Below are 21719 nucleotides of genomic sequence, written 5' to 3'. Positions count from 1 at the left end.
GATGAAAGTCAGTAAATTTTGAAAGCTAATCTCAGAGGTTATTAGGAACTTTTATGCTAAAATAGGTCTTCCCCGGTGACTCAGAGATAAAGAATCCACCTGCAGTGCAGGAGATGCTGCCTCCATCCCTGGATTGAGAAGATCCCCTGGAGAAGGAAATGGCAACCCACTCTAGTATTCTTGCCTGGGAAATCCCTTGGACGGAGGAGCCTGATGGGTTATAGTCCATGGGGTCGCAAAGAATTGGACACGACTTAGTAACTAAACAGCAGCAATAGCAAGATTGTCTCCAATTTAGGACTGTTACCCACCCCAAAAATGCTACAGACATTTGTTATACAGGCTTTTGTCTTAGACTTTAGTTTTTGTTTCTCTGGGCAAAATGCCTTGGAGTACAATTGCTGCGTTATATGGTAAGTTGTATGTTTTTAAGAAGCTGCCAAAATATTTTCCATTTAGTTCTTGCCAGACTAAATGCCAGACATTTCTAAAGTGGTTGTACCATTTTATATTACCACTCACAAAATATCAGAGATACAGGTTATTCACATCCTTGCCAGCATTTGGTTTTGTTACTGTTTTAAATTCAGCTGGTCTAACAGGTGGCTCCTGGTATCTCACTGTGGTGTTTGTGTTTCCTTATGAGTGTTGACCTTGAATGCTTTTTCATGTACTTACTTACCATCCACACATCCCCTTAGGTGAAATGTATCCTGTCTTTTGTGCATTTTCTAACTGGATTGTTTGCTTTTATATTGTTGAGTGACAAGAGTTCTTTATATGCTCTAGATGCAAGTCCTTACCACCTTGTCTTTTCATCCCTTTAAAAGGTTTCACAGAGCAAAAGTCTTAATTCTGATGCAGTCTAGTTTTTTCTTTTATGTGTCATGCTTTTGGTGTTATGTCTGAGAACTCTTCACTAAATCCTAGGTCTCAAATATCTTCTAAAACTTATATAGCATTTAAATCTATGATCCATTTGAGTTAGGGATTCCCAGGTGGCTTAGTGGTAAAGAATCTGCCTGCCAATGCAGGAGATGAGGGTTTGATCCTTGAATTAGGAAGGTCCTCTGGAGGAGGAAATGGCAACCCACTCCAGTATTCTTGCCTGGGAAATCCCATGGACAGAGGAGCTTGGTGGGCTACAGTCAGTGTGGTCGCACAGAGTCGGACATGACTGAGCACACACTATAGATTAGAATTTCAAATAATTTTTGTATAAGGTGTGAAGTATAGGTCAAGATTTAATTTTTTGTTTATGGATATTCAGTTATTCCAACACTGTTGAAAAGTTCTTCCTCCATTTAATTGCTTTTTTTTTTTTTTTTTAAAGTAAAAAAATTGATTTGCCATACTTGTATGGGGCTTTCTGGATTCTCTATTACATCATCAGTTGATGTCATCATGTGATTTTTCTTCTCTGTAGTAGATAGATTGTATTGATTGGTTTTCGAATCCAGGATGCAACAGCCTGGCATCCCTGGAATAAACCCAACTGCTAAATTCTGTTTACTGACATTTTGGAAAGGATTTTTGCATCTGTATTCATATGGGATACTAGTTTGTAGTTTTCTTTTTTGTACTGTCTTTGATTGGGGTCCACTCTCTTTTACTTTCGGAAAGAGGTTGATAAAATTAATGGTAATTCTTCTTTGGTAGAGTCCTCCAGTGAAACCATCTGGGTCTAGATATTTCTTTTTCAGGAATTAATTGCAGATTCAATTTCTTCACTAATTATAGAAATAATTATCTATTTCATATTGTGTAAGTTGTCACAGTTTGTGTTTTTTGAGGTTGTTGTCTAAAAGTTTCCTTTCTTGCTAGGCTTGTCTCTTTTCCTGGTCATATGGTTAGATAGACACGGCTTTTCTTTTCTTTTGTTTTGTTTTTTTTTTTCCTTTTTGTCTGTATGTTGGTGTTTCAAGTTTACCAGCTTTTCCAGTATGCCATCTGGAATAAAAGTACAAAAAAAGAAAACTCAGGAAGTTCACAACCATGTCCTTCCTTGTGTCAGAGTCCCTACTTGCCTGTCACCTCCTCTCACCTGTCAGTGTCTTCTTCCGTTTATCTTATATATTGATGTCCAGGGTTTTCTGTAGTACTTAGTGGGACAATAGGGAAAAGCAAGTTTGTTTCATCTTCCTGCAAGTGGATGCTTTTGTCTTCTATTTAATTTTTGAAAAGTCCAAAGGACTATTTTTTACTAGTTAGGAATTTTTAAACTATCACTCTGGTTTTAGCTGTGCATTTCTGACTGTATCTTGAAAAATATTAAACTTTATAGGTAGCTCATGTGCAGCAAATAGATAATTGAGAAAAATCTGTTAATGTATTACCTGGGGTCAAAATTGAACCTAATAAAATCTGGTCCAAATGTTATAATGGACTTTTTATATCACTGTACTATTACTTCCTATATTAACTTACAGAAAGATTAGCGCTGCCAGTTTTAGTCTAAAACTTCAAAAAAGGATTTAAAATCAAGTTTTAAAAGAGTAGATCTGTGACAATAACAAAGCACAGTTATGATAGATGGTTCCACTGTGACAGTCTTTACTATTGAGCTTTTGATGGTCTTAAATGTTAGATGGACTCTAAGGGACCCTCAATTTCTCTTTCTCTCGTCTATCATTAATATGCTGGCTTTTAGTCTCCCCAGATTCACTTTATCATGTGAACAAATAAAGTTAAATAGAAACCTGCTATCTTCTAATATAAAAATAGTGAATCAGAACATTATTGTACTAAGATATAAAATGACCAATGAGGTTGTTTTCTCTGTGCTTATTTGCGCTGTTATTAAGGCACACCTGAGTGTCAGTCTCTCCATTCTGAAACTTTAATAGGAGCAGAGATGAAAACTGGCCTTATGACTGTGGCCATATAGGATTTTTACTGCTACATCCTTGTGAGTTTTTTTTTTTTTAAGTAATTCTCTGTGCTGAGCACTATTTTAATAGCAAGAAATTGTTACTATACCCTTATATCCAGACAGTGATATTTTTTAGGGGTCATGTATGTCTGACTACTTGGGGAGGGGTCATTCTGCACCGTTATCTGTAGGCCTCGCTTCCGGGTACTGATGATCCTTGCTGCTGCTAAGTCACGTCAGTTGTGTCCGACTCTGTGCAACCCCATAGAGGGCAGCCCACCAGGCTTCCGTCCCTGGGATTCTCCTGGCAAGAATACTTGAATGGGTTGCCATTTCCTTCTCCAATGCATGAAAGTGAAAAGTGAAAGTGAAGTCGCTCAGTCGTGTCTGACTCTTCGTGACCGCATGGACTGTAGCCTACCAGGCTCCTCCGTCCGTGGGATTTCCCAGGCAAGAGTACTGGAGTGGGGTGCCATTGCCTTCTCCTTGGGCATCAGCATTTTTTTTATTAATAGACTTTTTAAAAAGTCTGTTTTAGGTCTACAGAAAAGCTGAGTGTGAAGTGCAGGGTCTCTGTATGCTCTCCAGTCCCCCACTCCCCGTTTCCCCTGTTATTAACATCTTGCATTAGTGTGATACATTGGATCAGTATTGGCTTATCAATTATAATATTATTATTAACTGAAGTGCAGAGTTTACATTGGGGTTCAATCTTTGTGGTGTACATTTTCTGGATTCTGAAGAATGCATAATGACATGTATCTACCATTGTGTTACTGTGCAGAGCAGTTTCATTGCCCTAAAGAGCCCCTGTGCTTCCTCATTCATCTCTCCTTCCCCTCCCAGTCCCTTGGGAGCCAGTGATCACTTTACTGTCTCCATAGTTTTGCCTTTTCCAGAATATCATATAGTAATGGAATCATATACGGTATGTAGATTGGCTTCTTTCACTTAGTAGTATGCATTTAAGTTTCCTTCATGCCTTTTCATAAGTTGATAATGCATTTCTTTTCATCACTGAATGATAATCCATTGTATGAATGTACCACAGTTTGTTTATCCATTCACCTGTTGAAGGAAATCTTAGCACACATTTGCTTCCACATTTTGCAGTTAATGGGCTTCCCTTGTGGCTCAGCTGATAAAGGATCCACCTGCAATGTGGGAGACCTGGGTTTTGATTCCTGGGTTGGGAAGATCCCCTGGAGAAGGAAAAGGCTACCCACTCCAGTATTCTGGCCTGGAGAATTTCATGGACTGTACAGTCCATGGGGTCGCAAAGAGTCGGACACCACTGAGCGACTTTCCCTTTTGCTTTGCAGTTAATGAATAAAGCTGCTGTAAACATTTATGTGCAAGTTTTGTGTGGATATAAGTTTTCAGCTCCTTTGGGAAAATACCAAGAAGTACAACTTCTGGATTATATGGTATAAGTATGTCTACCCATTCTTTTTTAATGGTTGCCTATTGTGATATGTATTATTGATAATAACTCCCCTTCCCCACTGATGAACATTTAAGTTTGTTTTTTTTTTATTTAAGTTACAAGTAATGCTACAACAGAGTTTATACATCTTTTTTGCACACATCCTGATATTTATGTAGAATAGACTCCTAGAATTAGGGTTGCTCTGACCAAACAATGTGAATTTGCCCTCAGCCGCACATAATATTATCAAGTCTCCTGAGGCTCACAGGAAGTTTTGGCTGGACCTGAGGATTTGGAGGTCAGACTTGAAAGTGGTAATTGAATCCATGGACATAGATGAAATTTCCTAGGGAGAAAATGTAGAGCAAGAAGAAAGAGCCATCTAGAACAGAGCACTGCGTAACTGCCCACTTTTTAACAGTCAAGTGAAGAATTGCCTTGGAGGTAAGAGAATAACCAGGCTCAGTGGTGTCAGGAAAGCAGAAGGCAGAGTGGGTTTCAAGGAGGAGAAAGCGGTCCTCTGAGTTTACGTTTTTCTGAGGATGATGAAGACTGCCTGTGTTTTTTGTGTTCAAGGTCAGGGGAGACCCTTTGACCTTAGTGAATAGAGGGAAGGTGACTAAAAATACACGTTGAAATAGCCTGTGGAGTGAGTGGGAGGTGAGGAAATGGCCAGTAATACAAATGTTCTTTTTTTTGTTGTTGTTATAAATGTTCTTTAAAAAAAAAAAAGTAGATTAACTGTAAGAAAAGGTAGGAGTCACAGAGAGTTTTGTTTTTGCCAGATGGCAAGAGTCTTTAGCTTTTGTGAAAGTTAGTGTAAAGGAATTAGTAGAAAAGTTCCAGAAAGTTCCAAAAAACCAAACTTGAATTTGCTACTCACCGACAGCTATTTATATAGCATCTATACTCAACTGGGATTTATAAGTAATCTAGAGATGATTTGAAGTATATGGGAGGGTTGTGTGGGTTATATGCAGGTGCTGTGATGTCTTATATAAGGAACATGTGCACCCTTGCAGTCTGGTGTCTGCTGAGGGTCTTGGAACTAGTCCTCCATGGATGCTGAGGGACGACTCAGAGATGGAGCTGAGATTAGGAGTGAGGGTGAGGGCGGATTTCTGGAAGTGAATTTGTGTTTGCCCTCATGGTAAGTATTGTAATTTCGTATTTGATTTTATGCCCCAGGAAATTCTTAAAAGTTTTTGCTGCTTGAAGCTGCTTTAAGAAGTCTCTAACGTAATTCCCTGGCAAGGAATCAAAATCAGCCCAATGCCATATTCACTTGGAAATTAATGTTATAGCTAACTTTCATTGTAATTGAGAATTTGACTTTGTAACCAGTGAGATCATTACCATCATGGTAATAGCTTTCATGGGCTATCAGATATGGTGGAATTTAAAGGTATTGATTTAGAAAAAACTTAATTTGTCAAACCAAGTGAGCAGCATGGATCCTTAATGAACTAATTCTGTGTATTTGAAAACTAAAAAAATTAGCTATTATTCATATATTGACATATTAAAAATAGTATTAACTTTTGCTTTGCCCTGTTTCAGAACTCTACTTAAGGTTTTTATTCTTGATAGCTAAATTTCCAGATACTATGAAGCTGGTAAGGATCTCTAACTTGCCAGAAAGAGACAATATGAAAATGCCTCAGTAAGCTGGAGTGATGAGAATATATTAGAACAAAACTTAACAATGAAAGAAGTACAAATTTAATGCTTAGGTTTCAAAAAGACACAGATATGAGGGATTATGATGGGAGGCTGAAGAATATAATATATCTTAGTATTTGTTAATTTTTTAATTTGAAATAACTGCAGATTTACAGAAAAATCCCCAGTTGTTAATGTGTTTCCACATTTTTCTTATCATTTCCTTCCTTATATTCTGTATTTTTTTCTGAACTATTTGAGGGTAAGTTATAGTCTATTGAGCTATTATCCTTAAATACTGCAGTGTATATTGCCTGAAAACAGGTCCACTTTTGTACATACAGTACAAGCATCAGAGCCGGGAAAACAGCATTGATATGTTACTACTATCAATCCACAGACCCTATTCAGCTGTCACCGTTTTTCCGATGGGGTCCTTTATAACACAAAACACATACAAGCCTACCTTCCTTTTTCTTCCTGATCCAGAGTTCAGGTTGAGATCATGTGCTGTGTTTATTGTCATGACTTGTTAGACATGTTTAGTTAGTCTAACAGGGAGACTTGTTAGCCTCCTTTTCTCTGAACAGTTCCTTAGTGTGTACTCTTGATTTTTTATTACCTTGACATTTTTTAAGATTTCAGCCCAGTTACTTTGTTGACTATCTGTTAATTTGTTTTCATCAAATGTTTATAACTGGATTCAGGTTCTGTAGCTTTGGCAAGAATACCCTAGGAATGATCCTGTGTTTTTATTGTGTTGTCTGAGGAGGGGCACATGCTGTGGATTCATCTACTGTTGATTCACCTCACAGCCGACAACTTGGATTTGTATCACTTTGTAAAGTATGTAGGTGCCATCTCTGTAAACTTGATAAGTATTTTGTATATTTTAGTAAAAATTGACTATTTATAGGAAGATTCTCTGGGACAGTGTAAATATTTTACTTTATCAAATTTTACATTCATTGGTGATTCATATTTGAAATAGCTGCCATATGATTTTTCTCCTTCAGTCATCACTTCCACTTTTCTTAGTTGCTATTCTATTATAAGAAAGAGTGTCTCTTCTGCCTATTTGCTTGTTTATATCAATGTGGACTCAAGGAATCCTAACATTTCGGTCGATGTATTATATAACCCTCATAGCTCAGTTGGTAAAGAATCTACCTGCAATGCAGGAGACCTGGGTTCAATTCCTGGGTTGGGAAGATCCCCTGGAGAAGGAAATGGCTACCCACTCCAGTATTCTTGCCTGGAGAATCCCATGGACAGAGGAGCCTAACAGGCTATAGTCCATGGGGTCGCAAAGAGTCGGATGCGACTTAGCAACTAAACCACCACCACCGTTATATAACCCACTACCCTCATTGTTTACTTTGAATGCTCAGATTGTCTCAGACTTGGCCAGCAGGCGCCTTTTTCAAGGTGACTCCTGTATTCTTTTGACATATCTCCAATATTTTTTGAGCATTTACTTTCTGGCACAAAGTATTCCAGGGTCATCTTGTACTTTCTCTGACCCAGCTCTGCATTCAGGCACTTCTCCAAGAAATTGTAGTTCCTTTTTGTGGAGAGTACAAGTAGGGAAATTAGATCTGGGCAGTATGTGTGCTCATTGCTACTGGGGTTTCGTTGCTTCCAAGCCCTCTCAGCAGACAGTTCCAGGAAATACACATGCGTACACACACACTTCTGTCTACTTTCGTGTCTATATGTTGGTACAGTGTATAAATGCCACGAGTTTTCACCTCTTGCTCCAATTCTAATCCAGCCCAGCAGTATTTGTTCTAGTCTTCTCCTGTACTAGCCCCGCTCTGGACAGAGAAATCCTACGCTCATTTTTCTCGATATGTTTATTATATAATATTATATAATTCTTTTTATATAACTAATCTCTTGACCACACAAGCCAGAAATGGCTTGGGCCTGTCAGCGCTGAACTCGCAGCCTCTTTGGCCCTGACTCAATACCCATCAGCAGCTACACAAACCAACTTCCCCTTTGTCTTTGAGAAATTCTGTAATGGCACATTTTACATGTTTCAGTTGACGTTAATTATTTTGTCAGTTCTTAAGTCTGGCTTTTATAAGGGTAAACATTGGTGGAAAAGGAAGTATTAAAAAGTGTATTTAAGGATCGAAACACATAGAATAGAAATTTGAAAGAGTACAACCTTTATTCAGCATCAGAAGAGGTTTTTATTAGCATTTTACTTAGATAGCCAGTAACCAGTATATAAGTAAAGTCCTTGTTGGCAATGAGCTGGAGGTAGAATTGGTGTGATTTTTGTATACTGTTGACTGTGAATCCAGCATTGTCCTGCTTTCCTCTGGTGACCTACAGGGCTTGGATGCCATAATATCAGAACTAATCTGGAGTTCTTTCTCGTTAGAATTCATTTTGATGAATTAAGTTTTATGTTGTTTCTGGAAGTCAAGAGGTTTTTCTAGTCACCATCATATCACGAGTTTGATTATGCAGGTTTTTTCCCCTTAAAAAATGATACTTCCCTCAAGACAATTAGGCAAGAAAATGAAATAAAAGGCATCCAGTTTGGAAAGGAAGACATAAAACCATCTTTATTTGCAGATGACTTGATCTTGTGTATAGAAAATCCTAAAGAATGTACTAAAAACACTCTCAGAACTAATAAATGAGTTCAACAAAGTTGCTGGATAAGAGATCAACATACAAAACTCAGTTTCATTTCTGCATACTTGCAGTGAGCAATCTCAAAATGAAATTAGGTAGACAGTTTTATTTATGATGACATTAAAAAGAATAGAATTGTTAGGAATAAATTTAACAGAGGAGAAAAAAAATTATATTCTGAAAAATACAAAACGTTGAAAAAATTACTTAAATGGGAGGAAAACTCCATGTTCATGGATTAGAAGAGTTAATATTGTTAAGATGGCAATACCCCTCAGACTGGTCCACAGAATAAATGCATTCCCTGTTAAAATAACAGCTGACTTTTTTGCAGAAATTTATTGTAATCCTAAAAGTCACCCCAAAGTTAAAGGGACTCAGAATAGCCAAAGCAATCTTGAAAAAGAAGAATAAAAGACTGTGTGGTTCTAGTATATAGATTAGACATATATATTAATGGACTAGAATTGGGAGTCTGAAAAGAAACTCATATTTATGGTCAGTTGATTTTCAAAAATGATACCAGGACAGTTCAGTGGGCAAATGGTAATAATCTTTTCAACAGATGGTCCTGGGTCAGCTGGATATCCCACATGCAAAAGAATGGGATTGATTCCCCATTTCACACTATATACAAAAATTAACTCAAAATGGATCTAAATGTAAGAGCTAAAATCATAAAACTCTTAGGGAACAAAAATAGGAGTAAATTTTCATGACCATGGATTCAGTGATGGTTCTTAAATATGGCATCAAAAGCGCAAGCAACCAAAGGAAAACTAACTAGACTTCATCAAAATTAAAAACTTTTATACTTCCAAACATCAGCAAAGTAAAAAGGCAGTTCGTAGAATGGGAAGTATATTTGCAAATCATATTATCTGACAGAGATCTAATACTCACAATATATAAACAACTCTAAGAGTTAAATAAAAAACCCAGTTTATAAGTAGACAAATAATTTGAATACAAAGAGAATATGTGAATGACCAATAAGCACATGAAAAGAAAATTTCATTTGCTTTGTTTGACCCAGTGCAAATGAAAATCACAATAAGATGCCCCTTCATACCCACTAGGATGGCTGCAATTAGAAAAGTGTTGATGAGGATGTGAAGAAATTAGAACTTCCATACCCTGCAGGTAGGAATGAAAAATGGTTCAGCCACTTTGGAAAGCAACTGGCAGTTCTTCAGTAGATTGAGCACTGTTATATGATCCAGCAATTTCACTTCTAGGTATACATTCAAGAGAAATGAAAACACAAAAATTTGTATACAAATGTCCATACAACAGTACTTATAATATTACTAGTTTAAAAGTGTAAATAATCCCACATGTCCATCAACTGCTGAACAGATAAATAAAAATGGATATAGTCATTCCCCCTTAACCCTCAGGGGAGGTGTTCTAAACCTGCAATGGATGCCTGAGACCATGGGTATACTGAGCCCTGCATACATGTTTTTTCCTATATGTACATGCCTATGATGTTTAATTTATAAACTCGCCATGGTAAGAGAATCTCCAGATTGCCACCATCACTACTCCTGCAGTTGGAGCCATTATTAAGTAAGAGTTCAGTTCAGTTACTCAGTCGTGTCTGACTCTTTGCGACCCATGGACTATAGCACGCCAGGCTTCCCTGTCCTTCACCGTCTCCCAGAGTTCGCTCAAACTCACATCCATTGAGTCGGTGATGACATCCAACCCTCTCATCCTCTGTTGTCCCCTTCTCCTGCTGCCTTCAATCTTTCCCAGCGTCAGGGTCTTTTCCAGTGAGTCAGTTCTTCTCATCAGGTGGGCAAAGCATTGGAGCTTCAGCTTCAGCCTCATTCCATCCGATGAATATTCAGGGTTGACTTCCTTTAGGATTGATTGATTGGTTACTTGATCACCAAGATGGCTACTAAGTGACTAACTGGTGGAATACACCTGACAAACGGATGACTGGAGGGATGGGGTGGATGGTGCGAGATCTCATCACACTACTTAAAAGAGCGCCCAATTGAAAATTTATGAATTATTTATTTCTGGAATTTTCCATTTAGTATTTTTGTACTATAGTTTGACCATGGGTAACTGAAACCGAGGAAAGCAAAACTGCAGTCAAGGGGGACCACTGTATATCCCTACAATACTGTATTATTTTACAATAAAAAGGAATGAAGTGCTAATACTGCTGTAATGTGGGTGAACCTTTAAAACATCATGTTAAATGAAAGAAATCAGTCGCAAAAGTTCACATATTGTCTGATTCCATAGAGACAGAAAGCAGATTGGTATTGCTTAGGGCTAGGAAATTGGGGGAAATGAGGAGTGACTGCTAATAGGTATGGGGTTTCTTTCTAGGATGCTAAAAATGCTCTAAAATTGACTTGTTTTGATGACTGCACTTCTCTGTGACTACACTAAAAACCATTGATTCATACATTCTAAATGGGTAAATTGTATGGTATGAGAGTTGTCTCCGTAAAAGTGAAAGTGTTAGTCACTCAGTCATGTCTGACTCTGCGATCCTGTGAACTATAGCCCTCCAGACTCCTCTGTCCATGGGATTCTCCAGGCAAGAATACTGGAGTGGGCAGCCATCCCCTTCTCCAGGGCATTTTCCTGACCCAGGGATCAAACCCAGGTCTCCGACATTGCAGGCAAATTCTTTACCATCTGAGCCGCTAGGGAAAACCATTGATTCATACACCCTAAATGGGTGAATTGTCTGATACGAGAATTTTCTCCATAATGTGAAAGTGTTCGTTGCTCAGTCGTTTCCGACTCTTTAACGCCATAGACTATTGCCCGCCAGGCTCCTCTGTCCATGGAATTCCCCAGGCAAGAATACTGGAGTGGGTTGTCATGCCTTTCTCCAGGGGATCTTCCTAACCCAGGAATCGAACCCAGGTCTCCCATATTTGAAACTGGCATTACATAGTCTTTTACAAATAAGCTAAGTTTAGATTTGTTTTCTTAGTTTTCATTTTTACAAGAAATTACGAGTGAAATGACTAGCAACAATGTTCCTTATAGAATTTGAAAATGTGTAATTCTACCTGATGGATTCCCAAGTCAATTTTTGAGCCTCCCACCAAATGGGCTTGAAGACTTTGCTGACTGAGTTCAATTAATTTCTGTCTTAACTGATGTGCATTCCCTAGCCTGGTCCTTTGCTGTCCCATACTAAAAAGCTTCCTCAAGTTTCTCTCCACCTTCCCCACATACTCACCCGTAGCAATTAAAACCTCATGTCACTTTAAAATGTTCTAAATCATATTTGACTTCAAACTTCACAGAGTTGAATTTGGTTTCGCAGTTGAATTTTATCACGTATTTATTTGTTCAGATTTTCAAATTCCATCATGTCAAAGTTTTGCCCATCTGTATTCACTTTTGTTAACGTTGCCAAGTCTGCCATTTAGACAGCTATCTTTATGAAAATCTGTGAAGTATGTACTTGTTTTTGTGTTTATGTTGTCACGTTCATGCAATGCTGTAACAATAAATAGTGAACACGTTCAGAAAATAGACTGTCTTATCAGTTTCTGGAAAGCCTAGAAGTTATAAAGTCTCTTTAAGAATAACGAATGAGGTAAATCCCCATAAGAAGTAAAAGTAGAGCTTTGATCTCTAGATTCTTTTCCTTTGAAAGCACCTGAGATGCACAGTTCATCTCCTGCGAATAAAAAGTTGGGAAGAAATCAAGCATTTGTTGCCCACCAGAGTTTTCCTTGAAGATTAAAACATCACAGAGTTGACAGCTTGTTTGTATCACTCGTGATCAAATACTCATTTCAGAAAAGGGTTTGCAAAATTGCTTTTGGTTTTTATTTTATGGAATTAAATTGTGATGCATTAGAGAAAGAAAAGATAAAGAAGTTCTTGTTGGCACACATTTTTAAGACATCTCAAAACAAGCTGGCAGTTTATCTTAGATCATGGCAAATGGCCTTTAATCTCAGGATGCTTTTGTTTTTCTGTATCTTTAAGGTCCTCTTAAGAAGAGACCTGTTGTACTATGTGGGTTTAGTTAGGTAGATCTTTGTCTACAAACACTGATAACATCTGTCAGGCAGGCAACAAATATGATTCACAAGAGGGTTTACTAAGGACTTGGGATGCATTTTCTTTTTAATTTTAGTAAATAGACCAACTAATATTCAGTGTTTTAAGTATCTGGTAGAATTTTTCTTGTTTAGGTTTTAAATTTGGATTTTAATACAGTTATACACATTATACTGAGAATCACAGTATAGTGTCTGCCTTTGTTGCAGATGTAACTAATGATTGTAATGATTGTAAAACTGCAGACCATTAAATCCAGAAAGCACTGTTTTGTATAATAATAATCGGTGGTTTTTAGAGATAATACAGTGCCCATTAAGAGGGTATTTGATCTGATTTCCTGGCCTTAATATAAGATGTGGTTACAATGTGACACCCCCCCCCCCCCCCGCCCCCGCATCTGTATTTAAGTATTTAAATGCAGCTCTTGGGATGGTTACACATTGATAATTTACTGATGCAAAGGGGAGAAAGGATTGTATATGAGAGTTGACATCACTCTGTTTCTGTATTACTTGAGTTCCTAAAAGAACATTGTTTTCATGAATTAAAAAGATGCAAAATAAGAAATTAATGTGCATTTATTGAATATTCTGTAATTTCATTGATGGCTAATTCCTAGAAAATGTCAGATTACTTCAAGTTACTGAAATCAATCAGTTTAGTCACTCAGTCGTGTCCAACTCTTTTCGACCCTGTCGACTGCAGCACACCAGGCTTCCCTGTCCTTCACCAACTCCTGGAGCTTGCTCAAGTTACTGAAGTATCAGGCTTTAAAATGTTCATAATGTATGGTTTCTTTGTTTCTCTTACTGTGTGTCTTGTTGATCTCTGTTTCAGAACTACTGGCAGTCTTAGGTTGATATTTTGGCCCCACTGGGTAGATAGAATTCCAAGTGTACATTCTAAATTTGAGTTGCAGTCTAAGTTGTTTTTTTTAGGTAGAGAAAGAGACACCTTAGTGCTACTTTCTATGTGTATGTTTTAGTGCCGTTTTTACAGTCAACGTGTGATGAGAAAATTAAAGAATTCAGGACAATTAAGAAAACTAATTTGTATTTCAATAAATTTATAAAGAGTTTCAATTAAGTCTCATTATTTCTGGTGAATCATTGATAGAGCATCAGGAATACAGCATTTGGGATATTAAGCAACAACAATAACAGTAACCACAATGCCATGAACTTTGGAAGTGTTTGAGCACTGAGGTCAAATATATTTGCACCTCCAGCGGCTTGGCTGTATTAACATTGAAGGGAATTAGGAGAGGATTTTAAAATTCATGATTACCACTTTTTGTGGTAATTATATAGGATGTTAAAAAAGGCAACATCTAGTTGATACTTACTTTTTAAGTATCTTGAGCATTTGACTACTTTAATCCAGAACAAAGGCCTCAAAAGTATTTGGAATAAAAAGAACTATTGAATTTGATTTCTATGCTGTAGGGGTCTCCAAAATGCTATAAATTAATTTAGAAGTCTCAATGGAGGTGAAAGAGGAGAGTGAAAAGCTGGCTTAAAACTCATCATTCAGAAAACTTAAGATTATGGCATCCAGTCCCATCACTTCATTTCATATAGATGAGGAAGCAGTGGAAACAGTGACAAACTTAATTTTCTTGGGCTTCAAAATCACTGCAGATGGTGACTATAGCCATGAAATTAAAAGACGCTTGTTCCTTGGGAAAAAAAAGCTATGACCAACCTAAACAGCATATTACAAAGCAGAGAATATTACTTTGCTGACAAAGGTCTGTCTTGTCAAAGCTATGGGCTTTCCAGTAGTCATGTATGGATGTGAGAGCTAGACCATAAGAAGGCTGAGTACTGAAGAAGTGGTGCTTCCGAACTCTGGTGTTGGAGAAGCCTCTTGAGAGTTCTTGGAATGCAAGGAGATGAGTCAATCCTAAAGAAAAATCAACCCTGAATATTCACTGGACTGGCATCATGAAGCTGAAGCTTTTCACTGGAAAAGACTCTGATGCTGGGAAAGATTGAAGACAGGAAGAGAAGGGGACAACAAAGGACGAGATGGTTGGATGGCATCACCAACTCAATGGACATGAGTTTGAGCAAGCTCGGGGAGGTGGTGAAGGACAGGGAAGCCTGGTATGCTGTCATCCATGGGGTCACAAAAAGTCGGACACAACTGAGCAATTGAACAACAGCAATGAAATGAAATTAGGTGTATAAATTAAAAATAGATTCAGCAGCATCACAGGACTGTTTGGAATTCAGTGGTTAAAACTTGTATATCCTAGTGTTTTCCCCAAAATCTGATATGCATATAATCTTAAAGCTTTCCCTGTAATCTTAGTAAATAGAAATGAAATATGTTTTTGACAAATGAAACAATACAAAATTTCCTGTTCTCGGAGTGTGCACTTTAAAATAGTTGATGTAAATTATACGTAATGGTGGGTTTTCCCTAATCTTCTGTTTTCATTTTTATATGTCAAACTGGAAAAGGATAAAAATTAAAGGGTAGCATTTCATTTTAGATAAAATATGGTAATGGCATGTCAGACTTTAAGTCCTTATTTGTTAGTGTGTTCCATTCATTTGAATCTTAAAAGATGTCTGTCCTAAGATGTTTTAGGATAAGGGTTTAAACTGTTAAACATCATTCTACATCATTAAATATAAACATGCTTTAAAATTCCATTTGAAAAATTGAAGGTTTTAGATTTAGAAGATTTTGTGCAATTTTGTCAGTGTTCTTCTCTCCTTTGCTATTCTTACTTACCTTTACTAGTTTTCCATTTGTGTTAGTTTCTAAGCGTACTTGGGGGCTTCCCAGCTGGCACTCGTGGTAAAGAATCTGCCTGCCAATGCGTGAGAGTCAAGAAACTTGGGTTCGATCCCTGGGGTCAGGAAGATCCCCTGGAGGAGGGAATGGCAACCCACTCCAGTATTCTTGCCCAGAAAATACCCTGGGCAAAGGAACCTGGCAGGCGACAGTCCATGGGGCCACAAAAAGTCAGACACGACTAAGCACACCAGCCATGTTTGAATCTAATCTTTCCGTGCAAGTAGCATCTGTTGCTGGGTGATGGAGATTCCTGTGTTGCAATCCATGTACTTTAACCTCTCTGAAATGGACAGCAGGAACCAGGTTCCTGCCTTTTCCTTTGCTTTTCATTTACCCTGCTAAAGGATGCGGCAGCCTAGTAAATGTTAAATGTTTAGTTGGCTTAAAGTATGTGGGTTTTCTGCTTCAGTTGGATGTTTGTAAGAAAAAGCACATACTTTGAGGTGGTGTGTCCAGCCAGGTATACCACAGCCGCTTCAAGTATTTTACAACAGAGAACATTTAATTCAGGATTCTGGTGATAACAGGCAGTGGTATTGCTGAGAGCCAAGCAAAGCACAGAAAAGTTGATCCAGAGAATAGCAGTAGCAGGAAACCACTGCCACCCCTGGGCTGAAGAGAAAAGGGGCCCGGACTCAGGGAGGGTGATGGTAGAAACCAGGGTGTTTCTAGGCAAAGGGAATAGTTAGAGATAAGTACTGTTAACAGGCTGACGTATGTTTGTCTAGATTTTTTCTATGCTTCCATGGTGGCTCAGAGGTAAAGCCTCTGCCGGCAATGCGGGAGACCCGGGTTTGATCCCTGGGTCAGGAAGATCCCCTGGAGAAGGAAATGGCAACCCACTCCAGTGCTCTTGCCTGGAAGATTCCGTGGGCTACAATCCATAGGGTTGCAAAGAGTCGGACATGACTGAGCGACTTCACTCTCACTGTTAACAGGTTGACCTATGTTTGTCCAGGTTTTTTCTATGCGTATACTAGGCTTTTCATAAAAATAAGAGTTGTTTATTTTGAACCTGTCTTTGTTTTTTTTTTTAACATAACAATCTATCTTCTGTCTTTTTAATAGACATAAAACATTTTACCATGTGGATATACGTTAACATGTTTAACCAGTTCTCCACTGATAGACATCTATGTTGTTTCCAGTTTTTCAATGTGATAGAGAGTATTGCTGTAAATATCCTTATATTGAGTCGACCAAAACACATATATAAACACTGGTGTGTGTGTGTTTTTCTAGGAGAGTGGTTCTCAGTCTACCTTTCAGGCTTAAGATAACACTGATGTGCAGGTTCATTCTGATCAGTTTTCATATCAAGATCTCTGAGGATAGGATTCATTTAAAAAAAAACAAAAAACTCTTTAGATGGTTCTGATGTTTAGTCAGCCATGGAATGATTCTGAGAACTGGTCTTGCTGAGTCAGTGATTTTATTTAAGGAAAAAAAAACAAAAAACATACATCTTCGAGATAACTGTAACACTGTTTTCTGTATTAGGCTTAGGAGCAACTGCCAATAATAGAAACTCAAAATAATTTGTCTTAAATAAGATAGATTAGTTTCTGTTTTAATGTAAAATTCTACTCAGAAGCAGTCCAGGGCTGGAATGGCTGTTTTATTCCACAAAGTTCTCAGGTACTCAGGTTCCTTCTAGTTTTTGTTTTTGCCAGACTAAGGGAAAGCTCTTAACCTCAAGCTCAAGATAGAGGTTAGAGCTCCTACCATGACATTCTTACTCCAAGAGGCAGAATGAAGGAAGGGCTGAAAAATGCAAGAGGCAAAGGCCTGGACCAGCTGACCTATCAGACCTGTCTGCTTGTGTGTTATGGGCCAGAACTTAGTCACAGAACCACACCCAGCTGCAAGGGAGCCTGGGACACAGTCTGCTCTGCTGAAAACCAAGAGTTCTTCTGTATGGAAGAAGAGGAGAACTGATAGTGGCCATCTCCGTGAAAGCTGTAAGCATCTGCCCTCTTGCCCACAATATGAGTGCCCGTTGCCCCAACCTGACCAGTTTAAGTCAGCCAAAACTGTTGAGTCAGCAGAAGGCCACATTGCAAAGATGTATGTTGACTTGAGGAGAAGCAAAATAAATTTAAATCAGATTTAGGAAAGGTGCTGGAAAGCTGCAAACTTCATTATGTATAAGAAAATAATAAGAGATTGAAGGCCAGTTTTTGAATTGCATACAATTTCTTGTCTGTCCTTAATGTTTGGATGGCATCACAGACTCAATTGACATGAATTTGAACAAAGTCCAGGAGATGGTGAAGGACAAGAAGCCTGGCGTGCTGCAGTCAGTGGGGTCGAAAAGAGTCGGACACGACTTAGTGACTGAACGACAGCAACAACAAAAGCAGTGCATTTGTTATTCATTAACATACGTTGATCTGAATAGTGCACACCCTCGTTTGAATATACCGCTCAGAGAGGGCATGTTAATACATGATTTATATATACTTCAGTACTCTTAAATTAGGACGTGAAAAGTGGTCCGATAGGTGACTGTATTTAATCAGTAGTTTTTGTTCCTGCAGTGGACGAAGGTCGCAGCAAGGAACCTGACCGCCTGCAGGTGTTCTACAAGAAAGCCATAATGCCGTACGGTGTTTACAAGAAGCAGCAGAGAGACCCGAGCGAGGAGGCGGCCGTGCTGCAGTACGCGAGGCTGGTGGGGCAGGCGTGCTCCGAGCGGATGCTGCTGTTCCGGAGCTGATCAGGCCTTGGCCTCTCCCGCCCCCGGGCCCCTGGGCGCTCCCGCGCTGTCCTGCTGACGTGTGCCACGGTGCCAGTTCATCCCCCGGGCGAAACTCTGTGACCTTCCCCAGGTTCGACTTTCTAATTTTGACGGCTATGTAGCTTTTCTAAAATATTTTGTGGCATATGTATTTGTGAAAATCTCATGGTTAATGACAAAGATTTTAAAACCATGTTATGACATCGACTCATAATTGGGGTTGTTTCAGAAGTCTGCTTCATGAACAAGAGATGATTAACTTCTCTTGTTAATATTTTGGGAGATAAAAATGTATAAGTGAACCTTAAGTAATTTAAATCACAGTTGTACTTTTTTTTGTTCTGTTAGAGAAATTAAAACAGACTTTTTCTTCAGATCCACTTAAAACATCAGTCTCTGCTGAAAAAACCTCAAGTGTGGGGAAGAAGGTGGGAATTCTGTTTGGTCACTTAGAAAACGTCTTCTCAAGGGATCAGGACTGGGATGCTGTTCAGTGTTCAATATCACTTTACTGCTGAATGTTACATTATGTAGTTTCACAGAAAACTTGAGAAAAGGAAACAGTACAAACTTAAAGAAAAGGATGTTGTGTTAACATCGAGTGTCTGTTTACCCAGGACAGTCTCATTCGTGTCTGCTGTCTTGGCGCAATTATTTTTCCTAGAATAATTATTTCTCATGTTCCTTTTTACTCTGCAAAATATCCCAGTTTGGACAATAAAATATGTGATTACCCTAGTTATATATTGTCCAGACTGGGGTAGCCTGCTTTATTTCTCAAAATCTAACAAGTAAGAGGTTGTTTTTAGAAAATTGGTGCCTCCTGCCTTGGCCTAAGCCCCTTCAAAGATACATATACACTAGTTTTTATTTTCTTAGAACTCAGGACACTGGTCTTTGGTTATTGGTTAAAAATTAGTTTCTCTCTGACTACTTTTATAACTATGCTACACATCGCATTTAGTGACATAGGACGCATTGTGAACTCTGTTTCAGGGCAGGAGGCAAAAGCACCCACTTCCTGCTCTTTGATTTGGAAGTCAGAGAGGAGATGCCGCACGTAGTAATCTCAGCAGAGGTGGGCCCTGTGTCCCTCTGCCTTGTCTCTCTGGCCCTTCACTCGGTCAGCAGTCCCTTGGCCCCCACCTTAAGGGTGGCAGGCACTGTGCCAGGAGGCAGGGAGGGAGCAGGCATGTCCCCTCATGGTTGAGCCACGCCGCAGACGGTGACGGATGGACAGAGGAGCTTACTCTCCTGTGCATCTTTGCAGCTGGCCACCATCTGCTGCCACATGCCTGGCCACTGAGTCCTTTTCATTTCCTGTTTTGTCCATTTTTGTCCATTTTCCCATTTTCTACTGATCTTTTTTAAAAAAAGCCATTTTATTAAACTTAGTGGCTTGATTTTAAACTTTTCTCCTAAATGCACTGTTGAGATATAAAACATTAGAAAATAATTCCAGCTACCTAGGCTAAAAAGAAGGATCCCAAGAGAATGATTTTAAAAATGAATGTCTAGAAGTTCTAGATCCAAATAAATTGTATTTATTCACTCACACAGAAAATGTGTGTGTGTGCGCAACACCTATCAAGGACAGGTGCTTAGCTAATGGGGGAACAGAAGAGTGATGATGTGGATTTTGCATACTCTGGAATTTTGCCCTTCAAAATAGTCTCCCAAGAGCATTTGGTAGGCTCTTACTTAGAACTGCCTTCAGAATCTATAGAACATTAAAAAAAAAATTTCCCTCTAAAGTGAAGTTAGCTTTTTTCATTTATGAAAAGGATACTCTGAAGCAAGTAAACGTGAAGAAAAGCATACATAAAGAAAGTAAGAGTGATCTGAAATCTTACTGAGTTGAAAGAAACTTCAAAATAGGACTTTAGAAATACTTTAAGCAATCTCAGTGTTAAAGTACATAGTAAGTGCACACCTGGTACCCTTGGCTTTGGAATGTCCAGTGTGATGTCATCAGGCTTGTTAAACTACTCTTATCGTAGTGATTAGCATGCAGAGTGGAATTCATTAAGATCACAACTCGAGTACCAAATGAAGAGAAAGCTTGAATCTTACTTTTTACCATGACTCAGGCTTCTTCCTGCAGAATTCAGCCCCTACCTAGGAATGGGGTGCTGTCCCTGAGGGTGGCCTTCTAGGCTGGCTCCAGTGACGCTCCGGAGAGCGTGAAGACTCGACTACACGGCTGGTGTATTCTATTCTTGTGTTGTTGTTTTTGAGAGTAGGTACTATATCAATCCTGATGAACAAAGTATCTTCAAAAGACAATTATTTGTTCTTTGGAGCCCTCACTGAGTGAATGTTGTTAGTGGGCTAGGAAAGTACAGTCAAGAAAAGTGACTTGACTTGGTCAGTTGACAGTCTAGCTGAGGAGTCTGATTTTATGTTAATGGCTTACATCTAAAGATGGACACGTGAGGACGTTGCCAAGACAGTTTATATCTCTCAAGGCTAGAAGCTTTGCAATTGCAGTCTTCATGTTGTAGTCTGTTTCTGGTTTCAGATTAAACTTAACACCTGCCTCCCTGTCTTGGGAACAAAAATGTAATAGATTCTCTGTGCTACCATCTTTATTTAAATTATTTCAGTTCTGTGAGACCTTTATCTTATTTTTTTAAATGTAATCTGAGCACTTTTCTTTTGTATTCTGAAAGATAGAGGCTATTATCAGATGAATATATTATTCATTTGATTAAAATTATTTAGATAAGAAATTATTACTGTTTATGTTTACTTTCAAACTGCTTATTCTTATTTTTATCCATTTTGCAAAATATCATTTGTATATGACTTCTTATGTATGGGAATTTATTATATAAATGAACCTTTTCAGATTTCTGGACAGTATATGGTTTGATTTTATAGGCTTTTTTTTTTTTTCCAGTAGGATAAAGATAAGAAAGATGATCAGTTACTTAAAATGTATGTATTGTTGCTTACTTTAAAGAAGGAAATAAATAGAAACAATTGGGAAATGTTTGAATTAGAAGTTACTCAAATGTGTATTATTTTCCAAAAGAGAACCAGTGACTATAAAAGGCAAAACAAGTTTGATTGCATGTGACATTTTTTGCACTTCTCTATGCTTTTTGAACAGTCCATTTGATAAAGCTTGAATAAAACTTTCTATCTGCAGTGGCTTTGCTGGTCATTACTTAAAGGACCTGTGTTTTCATCTGTCACAGATTCTTAGATACATTTTGCCTGTAGTGAATATGCAGAAAACAGAGGTAAGACATTGACTGTATATGAAGGATAGTGTTTAATTTTCAGTAATTAGAATTCCAGGTCACTTGGTTTCCTAAATCAAAGCATGATGGATTTCTCTCTCAGGAATAAATAAAAGTAGAGTGAATCTTGCTTTAAGCAAAAAGTCTGGATTTTCACAAGATAAATTAGGGAGTAGACATTCTTTTATCCAGAAGAATTTGAAATAAGATTTAAGTAGCCAACTCAAGTATTAATTTCTC

General features: G+C 38.2%; 1 protein-coding gene across 9 annotated transcripts in view; it reads left to right on the top strand.

Moving 5' to 3' along the window:
• ATE1 (arginyltransferase 1) overlaps positions 1-21387 on the top strand; it is a 154596-nt gene extending 133209 nt beyond the window's left edge. For all 9 annotated transcript variants that reach the window (XM_061162796.1, XM_061162800.1, XM_061162799.1 and 6 more), the window contains one exon: positions 18032-21387. In XM_061162796.1, coding sequence (XP_061018779.1) covers positions 18032-18210 — 179 coding nt within the window. In that variant the 3' untranslated portion in view covers positions 18211-21387. The remainder of the gene's footprint in view (positions 1-18031) is intronic.
• Positions 21388-21719: the final 332 nt, after the last annotated feature.

Source organism: Dama dama, chromosome 15 (assembly GCF_033118175.1).
Source record: "Dama dama isolate Ldn47 chromosome 15, ASM3311817v1, whole genome shotgun sequence".
Lineage (NCBI taxonomy): Eukaryota > Metazoa > Chordata > Mammalia > Artiodactyla > Cervidae > Dama > Dama dama.
This window is presented reverse-complemented; position numbering and strand designations above follow the sequence as displayed.